Raw genomic sequence first — 20,201 nt, 5'->3', positions numbered from 1 at the left:
TAAACCTTTTTAATCCTACAACAGATTGGTCAAAACTGACCCAAACAGAAATTAAATTCTAGTATATAATGTGTATGGAGTATAAACATAGAATTGAATTGAATTGATCAGACACATTGTCACTGATGACCTGATCCAGCTAAAAGAGTCAATATCGACCCGATATTTGATATCAGTATCAGTACATTCCTACTTTTAACTCCTCTAAATTTGTCTGAGAGCTTTAGTTACTTTTCAGATTATAATTTTTCATCATCTTCCTGTTTTTCATCATCTTCCCCATCTTCCAGTAAATAGCATGCATCCAAATGTAACGTTTTTTTATTCATTTTTTTATTCATTTAAAAAAAAGATCCTACTCCTTAAGCTAAATGAATTAATTAAAACCCCTCTTTGATCATCTAGAAAATTGATCTTCACAAAATGAAACATGGCTGTTCTCATGAATAGTTGTCTTTTAGTGATTTTGCTGTTCAACAGCAACACTACAAATGTGATGATCTTATAGAATATGATGCATTGCTGTAAATTAAACTACTCAGCAGTATTGAAACCTTAAACATCCACAACAGTAAAATGCAACACATTAATGTAGCATTAATAAAAAAAAAAATCATATATAATAGTAATACACTGAAACCTACTTAAGTAAGGTTTTTACTTGTAGTATTTTCACAGTGTAATATTACTACTTTTATATGAACATTTCTTCCACCATTCTGTTCAGTTGAATGGAGAGTTGTCATGCTGAATTATTGACACACACTCACTTTTGTATCAAGGCATTTTTTATTGACTTTGCCCACATACATGTAACAGTGAACTGGTCAGGAGAAGGAGTGGAGGGAATAAATGAACAAATGATTCATCATATCGTCCACAGTTAAGGCAAAGATAATACGCTTTCAGGCTATTTGAGCTCTTTCATGGAAAGAATAATTAAGCATTATATGCACATCCTCTTCCATAAACTACACGCTTACTCAATATGATGACACTGTTCGGGTGGTTCAAAATAAAAATACAGATGAATTCGTCAGGTTACCATGACAGCAGCTCCTGCTCATATACTGCATATGACCTCAGGTTATATGTGGTGTTTGTATAGATACAAAGATCACTTTTCAAGTGTCTGTTACTTTGAAAAAAAAGGTCAAACATTCCTTTTAATACTGTCGCTTACTTGGTTTAAGTGATATGAAAAGGGAATGGCAGCAGAAAAATAACCAATGGGTGACATATAATGTAAGCTACATTTTATATCAGTCAAGATGTAACCAGATAAATAAACAAACTATATCTAATGGCATTTATGGAACCGAGCATAAATCTTAGAGAGCACCTAACAGTCACATAGACTTATTGTATGAACTGTAACTGGATATATTCATTTCATGAGGCCGCCACAGAAATCACTTTCTGATCACAACATCAACACACTGTGATTTCAATAGAAAAATAAAAATGTTTTGCTTTCTGTTCTCCTGTCAGCATTACTTTGTCTCAACAATAAATATTAATTCAAAACCAATTATATAATGTACCCTCTGTCAGAATAATGTCAAGCTACATAGACGCCGCTCATTCATTGTGCTGTGTAATACATTTTACCACACTATGTAACCAATACTGACAGAATAATACATATCACATCTGTTGCTCCAGCCTACATGTATATATAGATATATAGATATATCTATATATATGCAACACCATGCTGATTGAGGATCTGAAACAGTCTTGAATGAAAAAGTTCAGAGCAAGGAAATAAATTTGATATCAGGTGTGATGCACTTCTGAAAATCGGTATAGTTTGAGAAATACAGTTTTCATCTTTCTGCATAAATAGCTTGAAACGTCTAGCTACTGAAATGATGTCAACACTCACTCAAAAGAATACATGTGCTAAGCTGCCTGAATAAATTATTATCATATACATACAGATAGTCAAAAGGCCATCTTTTCATAAAAGTGCTATTACATCCATCTTGTGCGTTTTAAATAATCACAGCAGATTAACCCACTTAAACTGCTCTCTGCTTTGCCCTCAAAGTGCTTCATCTTCTTCTACAAAAAAAAATCCCTACAAATTCCTATCTCACACATCACATAACCATCCCGCCATCAGTGCTCAGCCCGCCTTCTAGCAGCCATTCAGCAGGCCACAGGTGGTCAGCTGCTGATTTGGGGAGTCTGTGGAGTCGGTGGAGGTGTAGTACCCTGATGTTCCACCCGGGGGAGCTGCTGCCTCCAGTAGGTGAAGTGGCTGTAGGTGTCCGAGCATGGGAAGTCTGAGGATGAGGCTCGCATCTTAAGAGGGAACACGTGGTCCACCACCTCACCTAGACGGACATAGCTGATGAGAGGAGACAGCAACAATTAGACACGTTAAATGAATCAAAAAGAAACATTATAATGTCTCCTCCTCGAGTACAACGTGTAAACCGAATGCAGGACTTACGATGAGATGTTGGTCTTGGCGTGCTCCTGCACTAGCTCGCCTTTAGGGTTTACTGTAAAAATCCTGTTCAGTGGCACTCCTACTTCTTTATAGGAATATACATCCTAAAAGAATATAAAAGAGCATTTAATTCAGTGTTAGAAATGATGTATTTATTTAAATGAATCTATGCAAAAGTAACAAGCATTTATGCAAGAATCTACAGCACAAATGGCTTTTGATTTTCAACCCCAAAACAATCCAGATAAATTATACACCAGTAATCAGATTAAAAGACCTAGTGTACCATCAGTTGTGCTTTATGTAAAGCGTGCCTACCGTTGGTCTGTTGCCAAACGCTGCATAGAACGGCTGTGTGTTGGGGTAGAAGAGGTTCTTGATATCATTGAGACACTCCACTTTGAATTTCTCTGGCTTCTTCTCAATCACCTCCCTGTCAAACACACACACACACACACACACACACACACACACACACACACACACACACACACACACACACACACACACGCACAGAGATGTAACAATCAGTACAGTAGAACAATGATAAAGTCGCGGTGCCATCTAAATCTTCTTGAGTGTTCATTTAGAAACCTATGCATGTGTTTGTGTGAATGAGAGACCTGTGCAGGGCTGAAAAGAGGCTGCTCGGGCTGAGGAGGACGGGGCCAATAGGAAGCATGGTGCCTCTCTCGTTGACCCAGTGGAGGTAACCTCTGGTCATGTCGGCCATGCCGATAGCTCGCGCCGAACAGTAAAGGAACTTGTATCCATTTCTGACGAAGCAAGAACAAGCATGCGTATTAATAATAATCACTCCATGGCAATTACAACAAATCTCTTCTTTTCAGAGCTTGTATTTTGGTCTGTTTGTAAAATGTGAACAGAATTTTCAAGAAATTTGAGCCTTCTGGTGTTTTGCTTTGACTGAACCTAACCAAAGCAATTCCCATCTGACATTTAGTGCTTACTGGCTGACTTTGTGGTAGAGGTTTGCAATGCCCTGGTGGGTCCAGTCTTTCCCCAGTGTGGGCAGGATGTGACCCAGTGTGTCCGACCTAAAGACAAAAATGCATAAATTAATTTAGACATGTGAGCGAAGGCTAATGCATGGACACAACCTATAGGTTTGGGCGATATATATATATATATATATTTTTTTTTTTCATTTACACTCCAAACAAAGTTCATCTGTGTTGTATAATGTTTGTTTTCACATGTATCACACACCTGGTGATGGTTCCATCTATGTCAGAGATAATTATCTTGTCGTCCCAGTTCCAGAGGTAGATGGTTCCCTGACAGCGACAGGTTCCCTGGTACTGAGTGGTCACACTAAACACAACGTCGTTAGGACCGTCCTGCAGCTGGAGAGACAGCTGTGTGTGTGAGAGAGAGAGAGAGAGAGAGAGAGAGAGAGAGAGAGAGAGAGGGAGAAAGAGATATAATATAAAAAGGTAAAAACCACTACAATAAGTAGAACAATTCAAAATATGTCCTCACCAGCTGCTCTGATGTGAGACGGAGTGTTTTCTTATAAGACACGCCTCCTAGTATGAGTCCAGGCTCTGATTGGATGGTGGGAGAGCCCTGCATGGCTGCCTCGTGGTCTTCATCGCTGGAGGACGACTCCTCTTTGTGTCTGGCATCAGACAGGGTGACAGAGTGTTAAAGGATGTTCAGTCCTTGACAGTCAGGATGTTCTAAACCATGAATGTTTGAGGGTTCCTCACCTGCTTGACATTGTCCCATCCTGCTCAGCATATCCACCGGACCCGCGCTCAGAGACGGAATCCTGTAAGAGGAGAACCAAGGTTGATATGCTTTGCACAAACGTTTAGTGGAATCTAAAAAAAAACAACTCATCAGCAAGATGAGAAGGAATCACCGATTTGGTGCTGCTGTTTCTGCCTCGCCAGGAGAACCACCACCTCCCTCCTTTCTTGGGCATCTTCTCCTTCATGATGTTCTCCACCGCAGCCTGAAGCGGAGCACACACGACCCCAAAAACAACCACAACACAACACCATAAAAAAACACACTTAAACAAAAACAACTTAAACCTAAAGCATGTATGGTTTGATATAGAGGACAAGGAATGAGGAAGGTAAAGAAAGAATAGAAAACAGGAGGAAAGGGTAAAAAGAATGTGTGTCTGTGACGTACAGAGCTGTAGCCCAGCACACCAGTAAGACAACAGAGGAGAAACTCTAAGGCTGAGTGAATATAACTGAGGAAAGAGGACTAATGGATGGATGGATGGATGGATGCACCGATGGGAGGGGAACAGAGGGGGGAGACAAAGTTTAGGGAGGACAGATTCAGTGGGTGTTTGTCACACGACATAAAGACTGCGATAACAGAACATTAAGGTTGTACGTTTATAGATTGCACATTAGGTGTTTTGTAACATAATGCATGTAGGGTGGGTAAAAGTATAAGGTGGAGAGGGAAACAGTCATTGAAAGCGCAGTACCAGTTTCAGTCAACAGGGGGAGTGGTATTCTTGTAACACAACCAGCCAACCGAGAGTCTAATATCTGTCCTGTGTATCAGTTTCTCACCTTTGGCAGCGGTTTCTGAAAGGCTTGCATGGCCAGCATAAGGGGAGCCGCAGAGCTCCAATTATAGTATCTGAGGGAGGAAACAACATTTATTTTTATCAACTTCATAACCGTATAAAAAAAAAAAAAAAAAAACACGTTGTCAGCTAAATGTCTCTGCAAAAATGTCACTATGAGCTCAAACAATCCTGCACATGCTGCAGTTTTTGCTGCAAAGTGTAGCAGATAAAATCCATACAGCGTGCAGTGGATTGTAAACTGCTTGTAGCCTGATGTTTTTCATTTCTCTGGTGAGAGATGTCTTACTTGGAGCCAATTTTCACGACTAAGTTGGGGTCGTCGATGATGGAGGGGTTTTCCGAAAACTGCTGGTAAGAGATGATCTTCTCGTGGAACTGCTCTGTAAACGAGACACATGCATTTTTTTGTTCAGATTCCCTTTTCTGACAACACGAGCATTGAAGCTGTTCTGTGTCAGGGTCTTACCTTGAGTGATCTCCCTGTTGTCGTTGAGTCCTCCACACAGAGAGATGGTGATGGACGGCATGTCGGCCATGTGGTCGCAGTAGCTGTCCACACCGCTGTCTCCTCCAGAGCTGATTGACTGTGGAGACAGACTGGTGCTGTGGAGACCCGGGTCTGAGATGCTCCTCACCGCTGCACTGCCGTCGCTACGGAGACGAGGAGTTAAGCTCGGCTAGATCATATGTGTTAAAACTTTACCTGTGCTCATGAGGTCTGACTGTGTCGTCATACCTCTTAGGGAAGTAAAGGGCCGCCACTTCAGGCTCGAGGTCTGTGATGTCATCCAGGTAAATTCCATCAGAGCCAAGATGGCGGCTTCTCTTGTCTGCAACAGAAAGACAGCTTCTTTGTGTTTGCTTTTCGAGAAAATCCTTTTTTACAGCTTGCTTTTTGAATAAGTGGCAAGTAAAATGCAACAATTATCTCAACACTGTGAAAAAGACTGTTTCTAGATATCTTTACTGCAGTAGTTTTCTCTTGATAATATTCTTCAAAGTTTATGTTTGGCTTTACAATTCTTCTATTAGAAAAATATAATAGTAAATTTATTTTTGCAAAGTACATTTAAAAGATACTATTTCACCACAAAACACAAAAAAAGTTTGGTTTTCTTCAGGCCAACTGATTTATTTCGCTGTAGCTCACACTAATACTATGCATGAAATGATATTTGGTTTGTGGAAAACCATAAATGTTAGAAAAAACACTTTTTCTTGCTTATTTTGAGTAACTGATTACATTTAGAAACACTTTCCAAAAGTATTTTGAAAAGTATTTTGTTAATATTGGTGCTTTTAACATTATAAACTAATACAGAAAAAAGAAAGCTGTAGAGCTGACAGCTAAAACCCTAAGCTAATTAAATGATTGCAGATGCGATAACCTCCAAAATTAATTATAAATCTTATTGTGCCGTCTCCCCTTCGACTGTTACCTTTTCTCTTGGATGGAGAGTCTGTCTTGCCTGGATGAGCAGACATGGCCTCCTCCGTGTCAGAGGTCATACGAGCTGCCACATCTCCAGCTGTCTGGGACTCTGTCCTCATGGATTCTGACTCCATCCCCACTGTTTCATCACCCGTCTCCTCTGGCGTCATCAGTCCACACTGCTCCGAGGACGTCTCGTGATTTATCACGCGGAAGTGCGTGCTCTCAGTCACAGGGATGGATACTGGGAACACTGGTGGAGGGTTGGGTTTCACTGTCAGGAAGGACGGCTAGAAAAACATGGAGGAGGGCGAAATTTAAAAACCCTGCGTGCCATACTGTGTGGTGTATTAACACACCAAAAACTACTGCAAATATATTAAGAGCTTTTCTCTCTGTGTATGCATGCACAGTAGACACTTTTTGGTTACCGTGGCAGCCTGTGGCAGCTCCCCCCACGCCCACAGCATGGCTGGATTCTGATTGTCTGACGGCTTGGTCATTAGTTCAGAATCGCTCTTGGGAGAGGTGGGACGAGAGTTTCCAGGGCTGAGAGAGGAACAGACGATAAACAGGAATTAGAGAGACGATTCTTTTGTATAACAACATGGAGGTCTTCGTCATATGAGTGAGTGAAGCACCTCTGAATTGGGCTCCACTCTCCATCTGAACGGGTGTAGATGCCGGTCTGTTTGAAAGAGCCGACTGTTGACTCGTCTCTCAGGACGTCCCGGGTCCTGAAACACACACAAATACCGTATATGTACACCGTATCTATGTATATCATTAATCTGCAACATGATGTCGTTTATTTTGTAATAGTCTATAATTTAGCTTTCACTTTTCACCCATTTCACAACCACAAAGATCACACATGAACAGAGTGTAAGTTTCCTTTTTTACTCCCCAATTGTTTATATGTTCGGTTCGATCAGTTAAAATCAAAATAAGCATAAAGTAATTGAACCAGAAATGCAACGGAATTTACTAATGCTGGCTTGGTGTCAGAACTAGACTGTTCCCTTTAATAAGAAAACATTATAACAATGTGTTTACACTACATATACAGCCATCTTTCTTTAAAACTGTCCTCACTGTCAGCGTGGTGTTGTCCCTCAGTAGAGTACAGGAGAGACAAGCCAGAATTCAGATGTAATGTTTCCCCACACATGTGCCGAGATCAAAATAAATCTATTCATTCTTGATGAATGGACTTAATCAAATAGAGTAATGGAAGAACATGGCTGCTGTAGCTGCACGCCTGCATATGCTCTGTTTGAGATTAAACCAGAGGCCAAGTCACATGTTGACGTACGATAAAACATCAAGCACCCTTTAACAAAAACCCTCACTGTGTGAGATATTTCCTCTTTTCACTTGAAAGCTTCTTTTCTATCCAGTAAAAATCTAAATAGTAGTCATGTTTTCCATATGGTCGTGAGTGTCTTATCAGTGTGTGTGTGTGTGTGTGTGTGTGTGTGTGTGTGTGTGTGTGTGTGTGTGTGTGTGTGTGTGTGTGTGTGTGTGTGTGTGTGTGTGTGTGTGTGTGTGTGTGCCAATGCCACAGCCTCTCCTCTGCAGACACTGGCCTGTTTATTATCATCTGACAGACTCCGATTTGGTTACAGCTCATTTCAGTGATGTAATATACTTACCCCCCCTTCCCTTGTTCGGTCCCGTGTATCACTATCTTTGCTTGCCACTCACATGTGTTTCTTCTTGCCTTCTTTATTCCCCTTTCTCCTCCATCACCCCCTTTATCCTTTACTCCCTCCACATTTCCTCACCTGTTTCTCTCCACCTCCATCATCTCGTCCGAGCTGATATCTATGGTGAACATGTCTTCGTCCCCGGAGTAGTCCCCGCTCTCCTCCCTCCTCACGCTGTCCGCCCGAGCCTTCCTTCTCCTCTTCCTCCTCTTTTTCATCATCCCGCCGCCGGTCTCTCCCATGCAGCCGGCAGAGCCCAGGGTCTGTATGGGCGGCCCGGAGCTCTTCCCCAGCAGGGAGGAGCTCATGAGGATGGACCCGTCCGACAAGATCGGAGAGGTGGCCAGGTAGGAGGGAACCACTTCCTGTGAGAAATAAGATAAAGACAGGGGCATTAATATAATGCCTTTCAGAATAAAAAAGGTTTTGAGATGTGATATAAAACACTCAACATCAACAAGAGCCATTAAAATTGTTAGATATGAAGTACATCTGAATTAATTTTTTTAGAAATCCTGAAATATATGTGTTTTCAACTACTTGCATCTGCAAAGAACCATTTATTTGGAGCACATCCAGACCAAACAAATAGGTCTGTCGGCTGCAAGAGGTCAGAGAGTGTGATTTGTACTTTATCCAGAATATCCACCCTAACAATTTCTGTAAGCAGGTTAAAACTAGATTTTTGAAGTTTTAAACAGGACTCTATTCAATTCAATTCAATTCAATTCAATTTATTTTGTACACATGCGACATCCTCTGTCTACTGTTTTGTACAGTTTTTGTCTGAGGCAAAACTGTGCAATCACTGCAAAACTGTTTACAGCCAATTCTGCTGTGAGGAGAGCTTTTGCCAGTGAAACCAAACAGCCAATCCAAAACAGACTGTGTTCCTCAGTTTTGAGAAAAGAAGGGGTAGGGGGGGGTTTAATACCTCCTTTTAGGAAACGAAAATACTTTCCAGGAGGGTTTCCCGCTGTCAGCGCAGGGGCAGTCTAAATGTGTAAATGTGAGTGCAGACATATGGAAAGAGACAGAGAGAGAGAGAGAGAGAGGTATAACCATATGATTTGTGGTCTGACAATACTCTCCCTCACGTTTTTCTTCCCTGTGCCAAGAACTCTGGGCCTCCCTGTCCCCCTCCTTTCTCTTCCAGGCCTGGGAATCTGACACCACTCTGGGGAAAATAAATTACCCACTTCCCTTTTTGGGGCCCGGGCCTCCGGTCTCAGTAGTCCACCGCTTGTTTGTGTCTTTCAGCTACACACATCCTCATGTATATATAAGCGAGGGGAACGCGCGACTCGGCTGTTTTCAACCTGCAGCTTGAAAATCTTGGAAAACCAAATGCTTTCCAAGAACTGAAGAAAAACATTTTTTTTCTTGGTTTCCAAGTAATTTTTTTGCTTTGTAGTTTTTTTTTTATGGTTCTCAAGGGCACACTTAAAAGCAAAATTCACAAATATGCCCCACTAAAAGCGTATTTCTTTGCCAGATTGATCCTCTGAGATAGTAAATGCTTCATTGCGGACTCATTCACCCACTGATGAACAGAGGTAGCTGTTCAGCCAAAAAGGGAAAGGAAAAAAATCCTGTCTGCTTTGCCAACTCTGCGCACACACACAGCGTGACCTTGTTTAAACTACTACAGTATGACTGCATGTAAGAAGGAAGATAGTTTGGATGACGCTTCTCGGTTGTAAACATGGGTGTGTCCGGGTTTCAGGGACGTCGTGGGAGGGGGGGGCGGGGACTGATGTGTGTTTTCATTTGAATCTAGTTTCTTTTTGAATCAATGACCGCCGTTCAACGGATGTTATATCACACTTTTAGCCATTTTTATAAAGCCATTCCCTGCTCAGATACAAATATCATGCATCCATACCTGATCATTTTCCGTTTCTTGCACAAAGAACGCTTCTCCATTGTCCCCAAGCTTCATATGTAGATCCACTGGTTCTCCATTGATCTCCATGTCCACCTTGAGGAGCAGGGAAAGGGGCAAAAGAGGCGGAAGGAATGGAAACAAGACTTCAAGCATCTGAAAGGTTACACGTCTCTCAATGTGACAGCAAAGGCGGTTGCCCCTCACCACTTTCTCTCGGGACCGGAGGACTCCCATCTTGCCGAAGCGAACGTGGAAAGGTGAGCACTGAAGAGTCCCATCGGGCTGCTTCACCACGATGACGTCAATGCAGCCTGAGAGGGTGGCCGGGTTGAGGCCTCGGTAAAGCTCTTTGACCTGGACGAACACCTGCCCCGCCAACTGGCCCACGTAGTTCATGGTCTGACGGGTCTGGAGGAGGGAACAGTGGAAAGGGGGGTGTGTGTGTGGGGGGGGGGACAAGACGGTACGGAAGAAATTATTATAAGTATTAAATTTATCACCCACATCCATACGAAAAGGTCTTAAATTTGCCATTTCACACTGGTGACCGGGCTGCACGGCGGTGTAGTGGTTAGCACTGTCGCCTCACAGCAAGAGGGGCCCGGGTTCAATTCCCGGGCCAGACAACCTTCTGTGTGGAGTTTGCATGTTCTCCCTGTGTCAGCGTGGGTTCTCTCCGGGTTCTCCGGCTTCCTCCCACAGTCCAAAGACATGCAGCTTAGGTGCATTGAAGAATCTAAATTGCCCGTAGGTGTGGATGTGAGTGTGAATGGCTGTTTGTCTCTATATGTCAGCCCTGCGACAGACTGGCGACCTGTCCAGGGTGAACCCTGCCTTCGCCCATTGACAGCTGAGATCGGCTCCAGCACCCCTGCGACCCTTAACTGGATAAGCAGGTTACGGAAAAATGGATGGATACTGGTGACCGCAACACTCGAACTCCGTCAACATTCAGAGGAGGAGGTGTTTATGAACCAGCATCTACTGTTCCATTCTTCAGTCTCTTAGTCAAACCACTGATGGCGTATGAAATTCCCTCAGGGCCATGAGGTGAAGTTATTCCAGCACGCTGATCTGAAGTCAGCTTTTGAGCTGCACTAAGCTCTGGCTATGGAGAGAGGACATTGAGGCTTGTTCCTGTTCAGTGGTCTGAGGCCTACATACTGTAGAAAGAACCTGATGCCACTTTAACCTTCCCATCATCCTACCCGACTGTTTTCCATTCAGCAAACCCCGGCAACTGAGGTCAAAGGACAAACCAAGTTAGACCAGTCTGTACTCATGCAACGAAGGTGATGTCATGGCCTTCATCTATATTTATTGGCTGAGCAGAGGCGTCACAGGAACTACAGCAGAACGTGTTGACAATGCAAATGTCTTTTGATGGTAAAGAATACTGTTACGCAAGAACAAGATCACACACATTAGTCTGAGTATGTTAATTGTTCATCTTTGCAGACAGCTTCAGAGCTCTTATAGTCCGTCATACACTGTACATAACTGGTTTGAGGATGTTAACACAGTAACATATATGAGAAGGCGAGGGGTTGATCAAAATGACATCTATGTTTTTTTCAAAGAAGCTCAGTCCTTAAAGCCCATGGAAACATATTCTCTCAATCAGTTCCTTTCACACAATTGTTAGTTTTAGTTGTTTCACATTATAGATTTCTGTAATTGTCTAATCTGATTAAACCGCACCCACACATGCAGATTATCTGATTTATGAGAGCAGTCATTGACAAACATTTAAGATTTTAAGCTGGGCTGCAGCTACACAAAGCTTTGATGCAATTTTACTGATTTTTAGTCATTCAAGTAATCGTTCCGTCCATTATTTGAGGGCAGGTTTTAAGGGGCTTTAAACTGTGCACACATACTTCCCCTAAATTGTACCATTTAGTCCTGGCCCCTGTTGCGTAATTACGCCTCACAAACGGCTTTCTTTGCATTCCTTTTCCAAACGAGCAGTGTTTAGTTTAAAACATCTGGAAGAGAACATGGTCTTTTGTTCCGTCTGAGTCACTAGTTGTGACAAACCAACTCTAGAACAAACTACAGCAGAGGGATGCAATCAAGATATCTTTCTTTTCATCTAAGGAGCCTATGGAAATGAACTAAGACCATTTCAAAAGTATCCATTCAATCTCATCCATTTACATTACTATGATGCAAACGTCAATTGCCACACGTTATAAATCCCACTTGTAGCAGTCAAGACTCCTTGGGGATTGCAGCTGTCTGACAACAGAGAAGGGGGTCTGACCTTGACTCAGTTGGCAACGGGCCCCCAAAAGTGATTGCAGCAACAGGGATGATTTTGGAACAATGCCAACATATCTGCCCCTTTGGAGCATGTGACCAGGAGAACAGGAGCCCTAATTTTAGAGCAGCTGTTGAATCTGAGGAGCCATAACTATTTCTGAGTGTTGAAATACTTCTTCCCGATGACCTTAAGCGTCTTTAATTATTCATTTCACCTTTCACTGAGGCATAGAGTTACAGAGCTGCTGGCCAACCCCCTGCTGATTATCAAAGCAGTGGGACTTTTTTTTTTCTGTGAACACTGCTACATGCTGCAGAGCGGCTTTGTCCAAAAATAGATTTTCTTGTGTTACAGATGAAACGAAAGAGGAACAATGTCTCAAAACACTGACGGCACTGCTTGGTTTAAAAAAATGGGCGGTGGTGGATAAATACTCAACTGAGCCTTTTGTGAAATCCTGTTTTTTTAAAAGCCACTGACTTGTGTTAAACTGTAGTATGGTCATTAGTTTAATTGGTTTACAAGCTGCAGTTATGAATCTTCCCTTGCAGGCTGTTATCTGGCCGAGCCACTCAAGAGGATAAGCACAGACACAGAGAGTCTTTCATTTTCATTCTCATTAGTCCCATTTTACCACACATACATAACCCATATGCCTCATAAAATGACTATATTATATTATATTATCCTCATAACTATTTAAGAAAACAAGAACCCAAGCAAGTGGAAGGTGTAAGTGCTGAATTATCAGTTTAATTAGGAACACTCATACATAAACACAGCAATACATGTGCCTCACATCAATCAGCTACAGCTACACATATTGAAAGGAAAAAAAAAAAAATCCTATAGATGTATAGCTGACTCATAATAATGTCCTGACATGCAAAGTATCAGACATGATTGATAACTGATGAGTAGGCCTATAATAATGATTATAAAGACGCAGTATTGATCATAACAGATGCCTATAACTGTGTTTAAAATCTTGAATTACAATCAGACATGCAGGTGCAGTCAAACACACTATAAAAACATGATCATACCTTCTGTGGCTCAGTATGCAGACAGCCTTTAACAACACAGGGGAGCCTGGCGTTTCCACAGCGGTGGATGACAGCTCAGCAGCACACTGTGCAGAGAGAGGTGATGCATGCGTGTTTGGTGAAGCCTTCACTTGCTCCCACTGAGTTGTGAAGCGACACAAAAACAAAACGGACTAGTTAAGGCATTGAGATACTCATTTCCACCTCCGGACGCCTCCGTTTCTCTTTCTCTCTCTCTCTCTCTCTCTCTCTCTCTCTCCGTCCGTCCGTCTCAGCGAGAGATCCTGTCAGCGGATGACGTCATCTACATCAGAAAACCGCCCGTCGACCAATCAGCGTCGAGCTGTTGAGTTGCCAAACGCATCGTTTCGGCTGCCACAGTGGCAACGAAAATATACACAGCTGTACAGCCTCATGGTCTATTCATTACTAACTTAGGACTGTTGCTTCAGTAGGACACATACAACTAGTCAGTGGGAATCTAAAAGTCTATAAATTAGGATGTTTTGTGGTCTTAACACAATAATGGACTTATGCTTTATGTTTTTCATGTGAAAACTAAATATGTTACATTGTAGCACAACCTCAACTAGTCAGTGGAAATCTAAAAGTCTATAAACTAGGATGTTTTGTGGTCTTAAAACAATAATGGACTTATGCTTTAATATAAGACTTATATGCTTTAATATGTTACATTGTAGCACAACCTCAACTAGTCAGTGGGAATCTAAAAGTCTATAAACTAGGATGATTTGTGGTCTTAAAACAATAATGGACTGATGCCTTTCTATAATAATTAAGCCTTTATTAGTCCCACAATGGGGAAATTATTTCTCTGCATTTAACCCATCCCGGAGGAGCAGTGGGCTGCAATGAAGCGCCCGGGGAGCAACTTGGGGTTAGCTGTCTTGCTCAAGGACACCTCAGCATATTGCCGGTAGAGGGGTTTGAACCACCAACCTTGTGGTTGCGGGACAAGCTCTCTACCTCATGTGCCACAGCCACCTCATGTGAAAACTAAATATGTTACATTGTAGCACAACCTCAACACGCTGTAACGTCAACGTTTGAAGAGCACTGAAGGAAACTGTGTTCAGCGTGTAGGATCCAGCTACAGCGTGGCGGGGCATACGTCATCCTTTGAAGTCACCCAGTCAGCCTGGAGAAGTGAGGTGATAATTTCGTCCAATCACAGGCCCGTATGAGAGCACATGCGATGTTGGCTGTCTGGCCTGAGACCCTGAAGTGTAACCGTGTGTAGGGAGGATGTTGTTGTCAGCTCAACTCCACCTATTTATATGAGCAAGGCTTTTATGTTGCACACTTATAAACTCACAGAACCAGATTTGCATAAAATTAAATAAACTAGAAAGGGAAATAACATAGTCCTAATGTAGAGCCAGACTTCCCCTACTCAAATTAATAACAAGCTAGAATAAGCTGTGTTGGAATGCAAGTTATAAATCTACTCTCTCTCTCTCTCTCTCTGAATGTGTGTGTGTGTGTGTGTGTGTGTGTGTGTGTGTGTGTGTGTGTGTGTGTGTGTGTGTGTGTGTGTGTGTGTGTGTGTAAACACAGCCACACTCCTGACAGCTAAATAAAGTTTTATTTATGGGAGATTTCCCCCACCAGCTCAACTATTTAATATGCTACAACAGCCTCACATGCCGCTCTACTGTAAAAGTGTGTGTGTGTGTGTGTGTGTGTGTGTGTGTGTGTGTGTGTGTGTGTGTGTGTGTGTGTGTGTGTGTGTGTGTGTGTGTGTGTGTGTGTGTGTGTGTGTTCACAGTGCACAGCAACTAATTGTTTTTCCAGACTTTTTTTGCCGAACCAGAAAAAGGAAGAATGCATGTCTCTGTCAGTTTTTTCTTTTTTCTTCTTCCACAGTCTAGCTACGCTGAACCCTGCGGGCTGCTACCTTGTACTTTTAAAATGTTCACCTTGTGATGCCAGTTGACACCATTGTGAAATAATTGAACTGTTTTGAGTGGCAAGCAGTGCATATCACCGTGTGACACTGCACAATGTCACGGCGGCGGTTTTTAGCTTTGCATCCCTCCGGCTTAGTGCGTCTGTGTTTTGTGGTTTACAACCTTGCAAGATTCTTCATGTCTAGTTTCAGGTTCAGTATGTTGCCTGAGAACTTCACCTCGCTAGACTGTTGTGACCCTGCACCAACCTGCAGCCTCAGCTGACATTGAGCAGTTTTATGAATGGATAGATTGGTGTTTTAGTTATGTAAATGTTACTATCATGTAGGTCTCACTTTTGTCAATAAAGCATGTTTAAATTGATGCATTTCCTGAAAGCATTTTTTCCTTATTTTGCAAGAAAGCTTTTCTCCCCAGTTCAAGTACAGTTCATTTTCATTCATCACAGCAACAGAAATCCTTTTGTCACACCTTGAATGTACCATGTACTCATACATGTGTAACCATGCAAGTTTCCCTGACACAACAACATAACAACTCCTCAGACTTTGTTGTTACCCTTGCTTACAAATGTCTCATTAAATGTCTCCATCTTGATTTCAAAGCACATACAGTAATAACCCTGTAATAACCAGACGTGAAACATAGTGTTATAACTCAACACTAGCCGTTCTAGCTCTGCTATATATACAGGCAGCCGTCAGAGTCGCTGAGCTTCTACAGGGACATGCGAGCCACACAGCTGCCCTATGACATGTTTCTAAGAACGAGCTGCTCTGCCAGGAGGAGCTGAGCTCAGCTGATTCACTCTGGACACCAAACAGCATATCGTAGCTATTTCATGTACGGTCAGTTCCGTGACTGGTATCAGGCTACAGCAAACAAGCTGACATATGACTCTGTCACTAAACCACTAAACAACATTTATCAACAGAGTAAAAACAAAACCATTCTTTTTTTTTTTATTTGCTTGAATTCCCCTCAGATATGTTGAATTTGAACTTATTTTAAGTGCCTTTATTCAGACATTTGGTACCTGTAGGTTTACCTTATTTAGCATTGCATCAAATCGTTCACCCTCTCTACTGGGAGGAGTGTCTTGGCTCATATGGTCTCACACTCGGTTCAGCCAATCACAATTTTGTAGCTATGAGCTGATTGCTTTCTATATATGCACCAATCACATTGTAGTAGATCAACCATTGTTTTACTCTTCATCTGCCAAAAATAGTATATAAGAAACTGTAAGAGAGAAAACTTAAACCAGCCAAGAACTTTACACATTTTTTACCGTAGGGTTTTCATTCATCGCCTACTTCCAGGTTAAATTCTTGCACTCCAAACCAAATTTAAATTTATTTTATTTGTTTGGGCCCAATATCACAAATCATATTTGTTTGGGCCCAATTTACAATCGTTACTGCATAAGACATCTTCTGTCCTTGAACCCTAAAATCGGATAAGTAAAAAGAGGAAAAATAACCTCATGGAGGGCAACTGAGGAGGATCCCTCTCTCTCAGGGTGGGCAGAAGTGCAAAAGATATCATGTGTACAAAATGAACAACATAAAAAAAAAACAGTCCTTGTGACAGAAATGATACATACAATCGTTCAAGTCACTTGGTAGAACACTGACGATCATTTTTCATGAGCGATTCAAACACAAACTCCTCACAATGAGCCTGAAGCCGTCAAAAACAGCATGTACACGTCCTAGTCATTCTGCTCGGACGTCATTTCAGTTGACTCAGCCGGGGCATGGCACTTTAACAATTTCATTGCATAATCCTTTGACACGCTTGGTTGATAGCGAGGCCTCTGATTGGCTCAGGTCATTCTGGCCTGAGAGTCATGAGACCAGACCGAAACATTAGCTTGAACTGCTAACCCTCAGATACAGTGAAGAAAAGGGAAAAAAACCCTCTTTGTCCTTAAATGGAGAGATAATGAGTGCAGAACACCCTCTTGGGCAAAACATTGTTTAGTTATGGATGTAGACTGTGAAAAGGAGAAGAAAATGAAATGGACACATTTCTATTAACGCAGAATTAAAAAGTTGGGGGTATTTCGAAAAGAAAAATAAATATCAACAAATGACTTTTAGGATGTTTTGGTCACAACAAAAAGCCACGTGATTAAGGACTTTTTTTTAAATCAAGATTTTTTTGGCATGTCACAAAGTTCCCCGCAAAAAAATAAGTAAAATATTTATGAATGAAGATCCCAAAATTTGATATAACACATTTTAAATATCCATATCTCCTAACGTTTACGTCACCCTAATGAGTCTGCGTTGCATATGTCATTTTGTCTGATACTTGTTGTTTTCTTCCGAGACGGTGTGAAAAGATCACCTGATCCACGAGGCTTTCCCTCCACCCCACTTTACCCCCGTCACCTCTCTCCCCCCTTTTTCACACCCTTCTCCTCCCTCCCAAAGTTTCAGTCGGATCAGATCGTCTTACATGGGGGGGATTTCTGAAAAACACATTCATGGTGTCACTGTCTCTCCTGTCCTAAGAACCAGCTACAAGACCCTCTACTTCTATATCGTACGGATATTTCATGTATGTTCAGATATTATATAAAACAGAGCATCATTTTGAATGAACGTATGACCCTAGTCCTGTCGTGGTACAAAAACACACTAACACATGTTCCTGTTCATACACTGTACACTGAACTCTCTAACACCAACATATCCACTGCCACCACTATTTATTTAAAAAAAAAATGTAATGCACAATTTGTTTTTAATATGTACATACTATCTTTCTGTTACTGAAAATATAAATCTTAAACACTACATATTTAGTAATCTTACATGTACATACTGTACACAATCATCCAGTCTTTTATATTTATATTCCGTATTTATTTATTTGCAAACTTGACTTGTATATAGTATATATTGTACAAATTGCTATTTCTGTGTAAGTACATTGTATGTGCATGCATACTTGGCCAATAAAGCTGATTCTGATTGAATGCATGTATCCAGGCACACATTGTTTTTTCTCTCTGTTCATTCTTTTTCATTTATGTATTTAAAAGCATGATCCCTCACCTTTTCAGTACATTAATTGTGTTCATTAATATGCACACTCTTTCACCCCACAATTCATGCTTTCCTTCTACACATGCAGATGATTGACAAACTGCTTTACCCAGCTCCAGGTGGTTTCAGTGGCATAATGGTCACCGGCCTCATCGAACTCTTCATCATCCTCTGCTGATGTCATGATTCCATAGTGTACTCGATCCCAGCTGCAGGTTTCTGATCTTTTCTCCCTCTAGATGTGGATGTTTTAAAAAAAACTCCACAGGTCCAGTCCTGGTCTAGAACTTGCGTCTTCTCTCCGTGAGCATGTCAAGTGTCTGACTGCAAGTGGACCAGCGTCTTACTAAATTTACCTGGGCCCCCTGGTCAGAAACCTGAGACTGTCCTGGAGTGGTCATCATCCACCAGACCCTCCATTTGAGGAGGGGGACACCTGTTAGGATTGTTTGTCAGAATGTTGGTCTAAGCGGACACCGTACACACACAAAACACACATATATATATATATAGGCTGACACGGAGCCCCCACCCCCCTCCCCCACTTCCAAGGCATGCCTGACAGTTCTTTCAATGTGTAAAAAATATCATTAGTTAACATTGCGAGGGGTGACCCCTTTTGCCGTCACTGACATTCCAAAAAGATCAGATCAACACCTGTCACATGAGGTGTAGTCCAAGTCCCCCTGGTACCCATGACCTCTTCAAGTGACAACTGTAATTCATATGACACCGATGCCAATGATGTGTTTGAACCGGTGACCTTTGGTATGTATTTGATAGGCCAGCTGATTGCTTTCAGTCATGGCATCTAATAAAAACATCTAGGCGCATGTGGCACATGAGGTAGAGCGCTTGTCCCGTAACCACAACGTTGGTGGTTCAAACCCCTCTACCGGCAACATGCCGAGGTGTCCTTGAGCAAGACACCTAACCCCAAGTTGCTCCCCGGGCGCTTCATTGCAGCCCACTGCTCCTCCGGGATGGGTTAAATGCAGAGAAATAATTTCCCCATTGTGGGACTAATAAAGGATTGATTACATTGCCCTCTAGTGGGCAAAATGTGAACATAAGCGGATTCGGCGTTGCATTCACTTGGTACGTTTAAATTCCGATTTATAAAGACTTACTTTGGTTGTTAGACTTCATGTGTCTTTGGTTGTAAATAATAACTAAGTATATCCAAAAAACAAATGCACCCTTTTAGTCATATTTTCTGTGATTAATAACGGCCAGCTTTAATCAACTAACAGTCCTTCCTTCCTGCTGCTGTCAGGTTGCACAACCAGCTCTACTCCCAGCAGACCACATGACACTAATACACAAATACACAAATACACTGTGCAATACAATATTTATAATAGTTTCTGTCTGTATATATAATATTTCAGTTACTGTGGATTCTCTACTGTTCTTCACTGTTTTTTTTTACTGTTTTTTATTACTCATTTGCTTATTTATAATACTTATTTTGATCTTGTGTTTTTTTTTATTTACTATGTCTCTTGTTTGCACTATCCTCTTTGCTGCTGTAATCCTGTAAATGTCCCCGCTGCGGGACTAATAAAGGATTATCTTATTTTATCTTAACAAAAAGAAAATGCCTCTTTTTTTGGGGGGGTTACAATTATATTACTTATTTAAAGGTCAGGTTGGACTTTTGTTTGTTAATTAAAAACAACTCAAGGTTCATGTTGCTTTTCTGGAATTTCAGATCAAACAAAATGAGTTATTGTGGTTATTTATTATTTGATTATGCAGCTTTACTCGTGATTTCATGTCACATTGGACATTTCAGATTGTCCCGCAGGCCCCTGAAGGCAGC

At 41.7% G+C, this 20,201-nt stretch overlaps 1 protein-coding gene across 1 annotated transcript; it reads right to left on the bottom strand.

Annotated features, from left to right (window-relative positions):
• Window positions 1-784: 784 nt before the first annotated feature.
• On the bottom strand, window positions 785-13,569 carry LOC129106824 (phosphatidate phosphatase LPIN1-like). Its single transcript, XM_054618068.1, has 20 exons — window positions 13,387-13,569; window positions 10,279-10,482; window positions 10,072-10,167; window positions 8,265-8,551; window positions 7,119-7,214; window positions 6,909-7,026; window positions 6,485-6,767; window positions 5,782-5,875; window positions 5,512-5,696; window positions 5,332-5,425; window positions 5,026-5,095; window positions 4,350-4,442; window positions 4,195-4,256; window positions 3,965-4,103; window positions 3,692-3,840; window positions 3,433-3,519; window positions 3,085-3,237; window positions 2,780-2,894; window positions 2,462-2,565; window positions 785-2,356 (listed from the first exon to the last, which is right to left on the bottom strand). Exons 2-20 carry the CDS (start codon window positions 10,468-10,470, stop codon window positions 2,173-2,175), a joined length of 2,601 nt encoding a protein of 866 aa, XP_054474043.1. The 5' UTR covers window positions 10,471-10,482; window positions 13,387-13,569; the 3' UTR covers window positions 785-2,172.
• Between the last annotated feature and the right edge of the window lie 6,632 nt (window positions 13,570-20,201).

The sequence above is a fragment of the Anoplopoma fimbria genome, chromosome 18 (genome assembly GCF_027596085.1).
Source record: "Anoplopoma fimbria isolate UVic2021 breed Golden Eagle Sablefish chromosome 18, Afim_UVic_2022, whole genome shotgun sequence".
Lineage (NCBI taxonomy): Eukaryota > Metazoa > Chordata > Actinopteri > Perciformes > Anoplopomatidae > Anoplopoma > Anoplopoma fimbria.
The sequence above is the reverse complement of the archived record's forward strand: the minus strand, read 5'-3'. Positions and strand labels throughout refer to the sequence as shown.

Bases quoted from the DNA above. Each gene is read 5' to 3' on its own strand.
- LOC129106824 (XM_054618068.1), bottom strand. From the start codon at position 10,470: ATGAACTACGTGGGCCAGTTGGCGGGGCAGGTGTTCGTCCAGGTCAAA. The intron at 7,215-8,264 runs GTGAGGAAATGT...TGTGTGTTTCAG, and splicing joins ATGGAGGTGGAGAGAAACAG to GACCCGGGACGTCCTGAGAG. The intron at 4,443-5,025 runs GTGAGAAACTGA...GCTCCGCTTCAG, and splicing joins TTCAGAAACCGCTGCCAAAG to GCTGCGGTGGAGAACATCAT.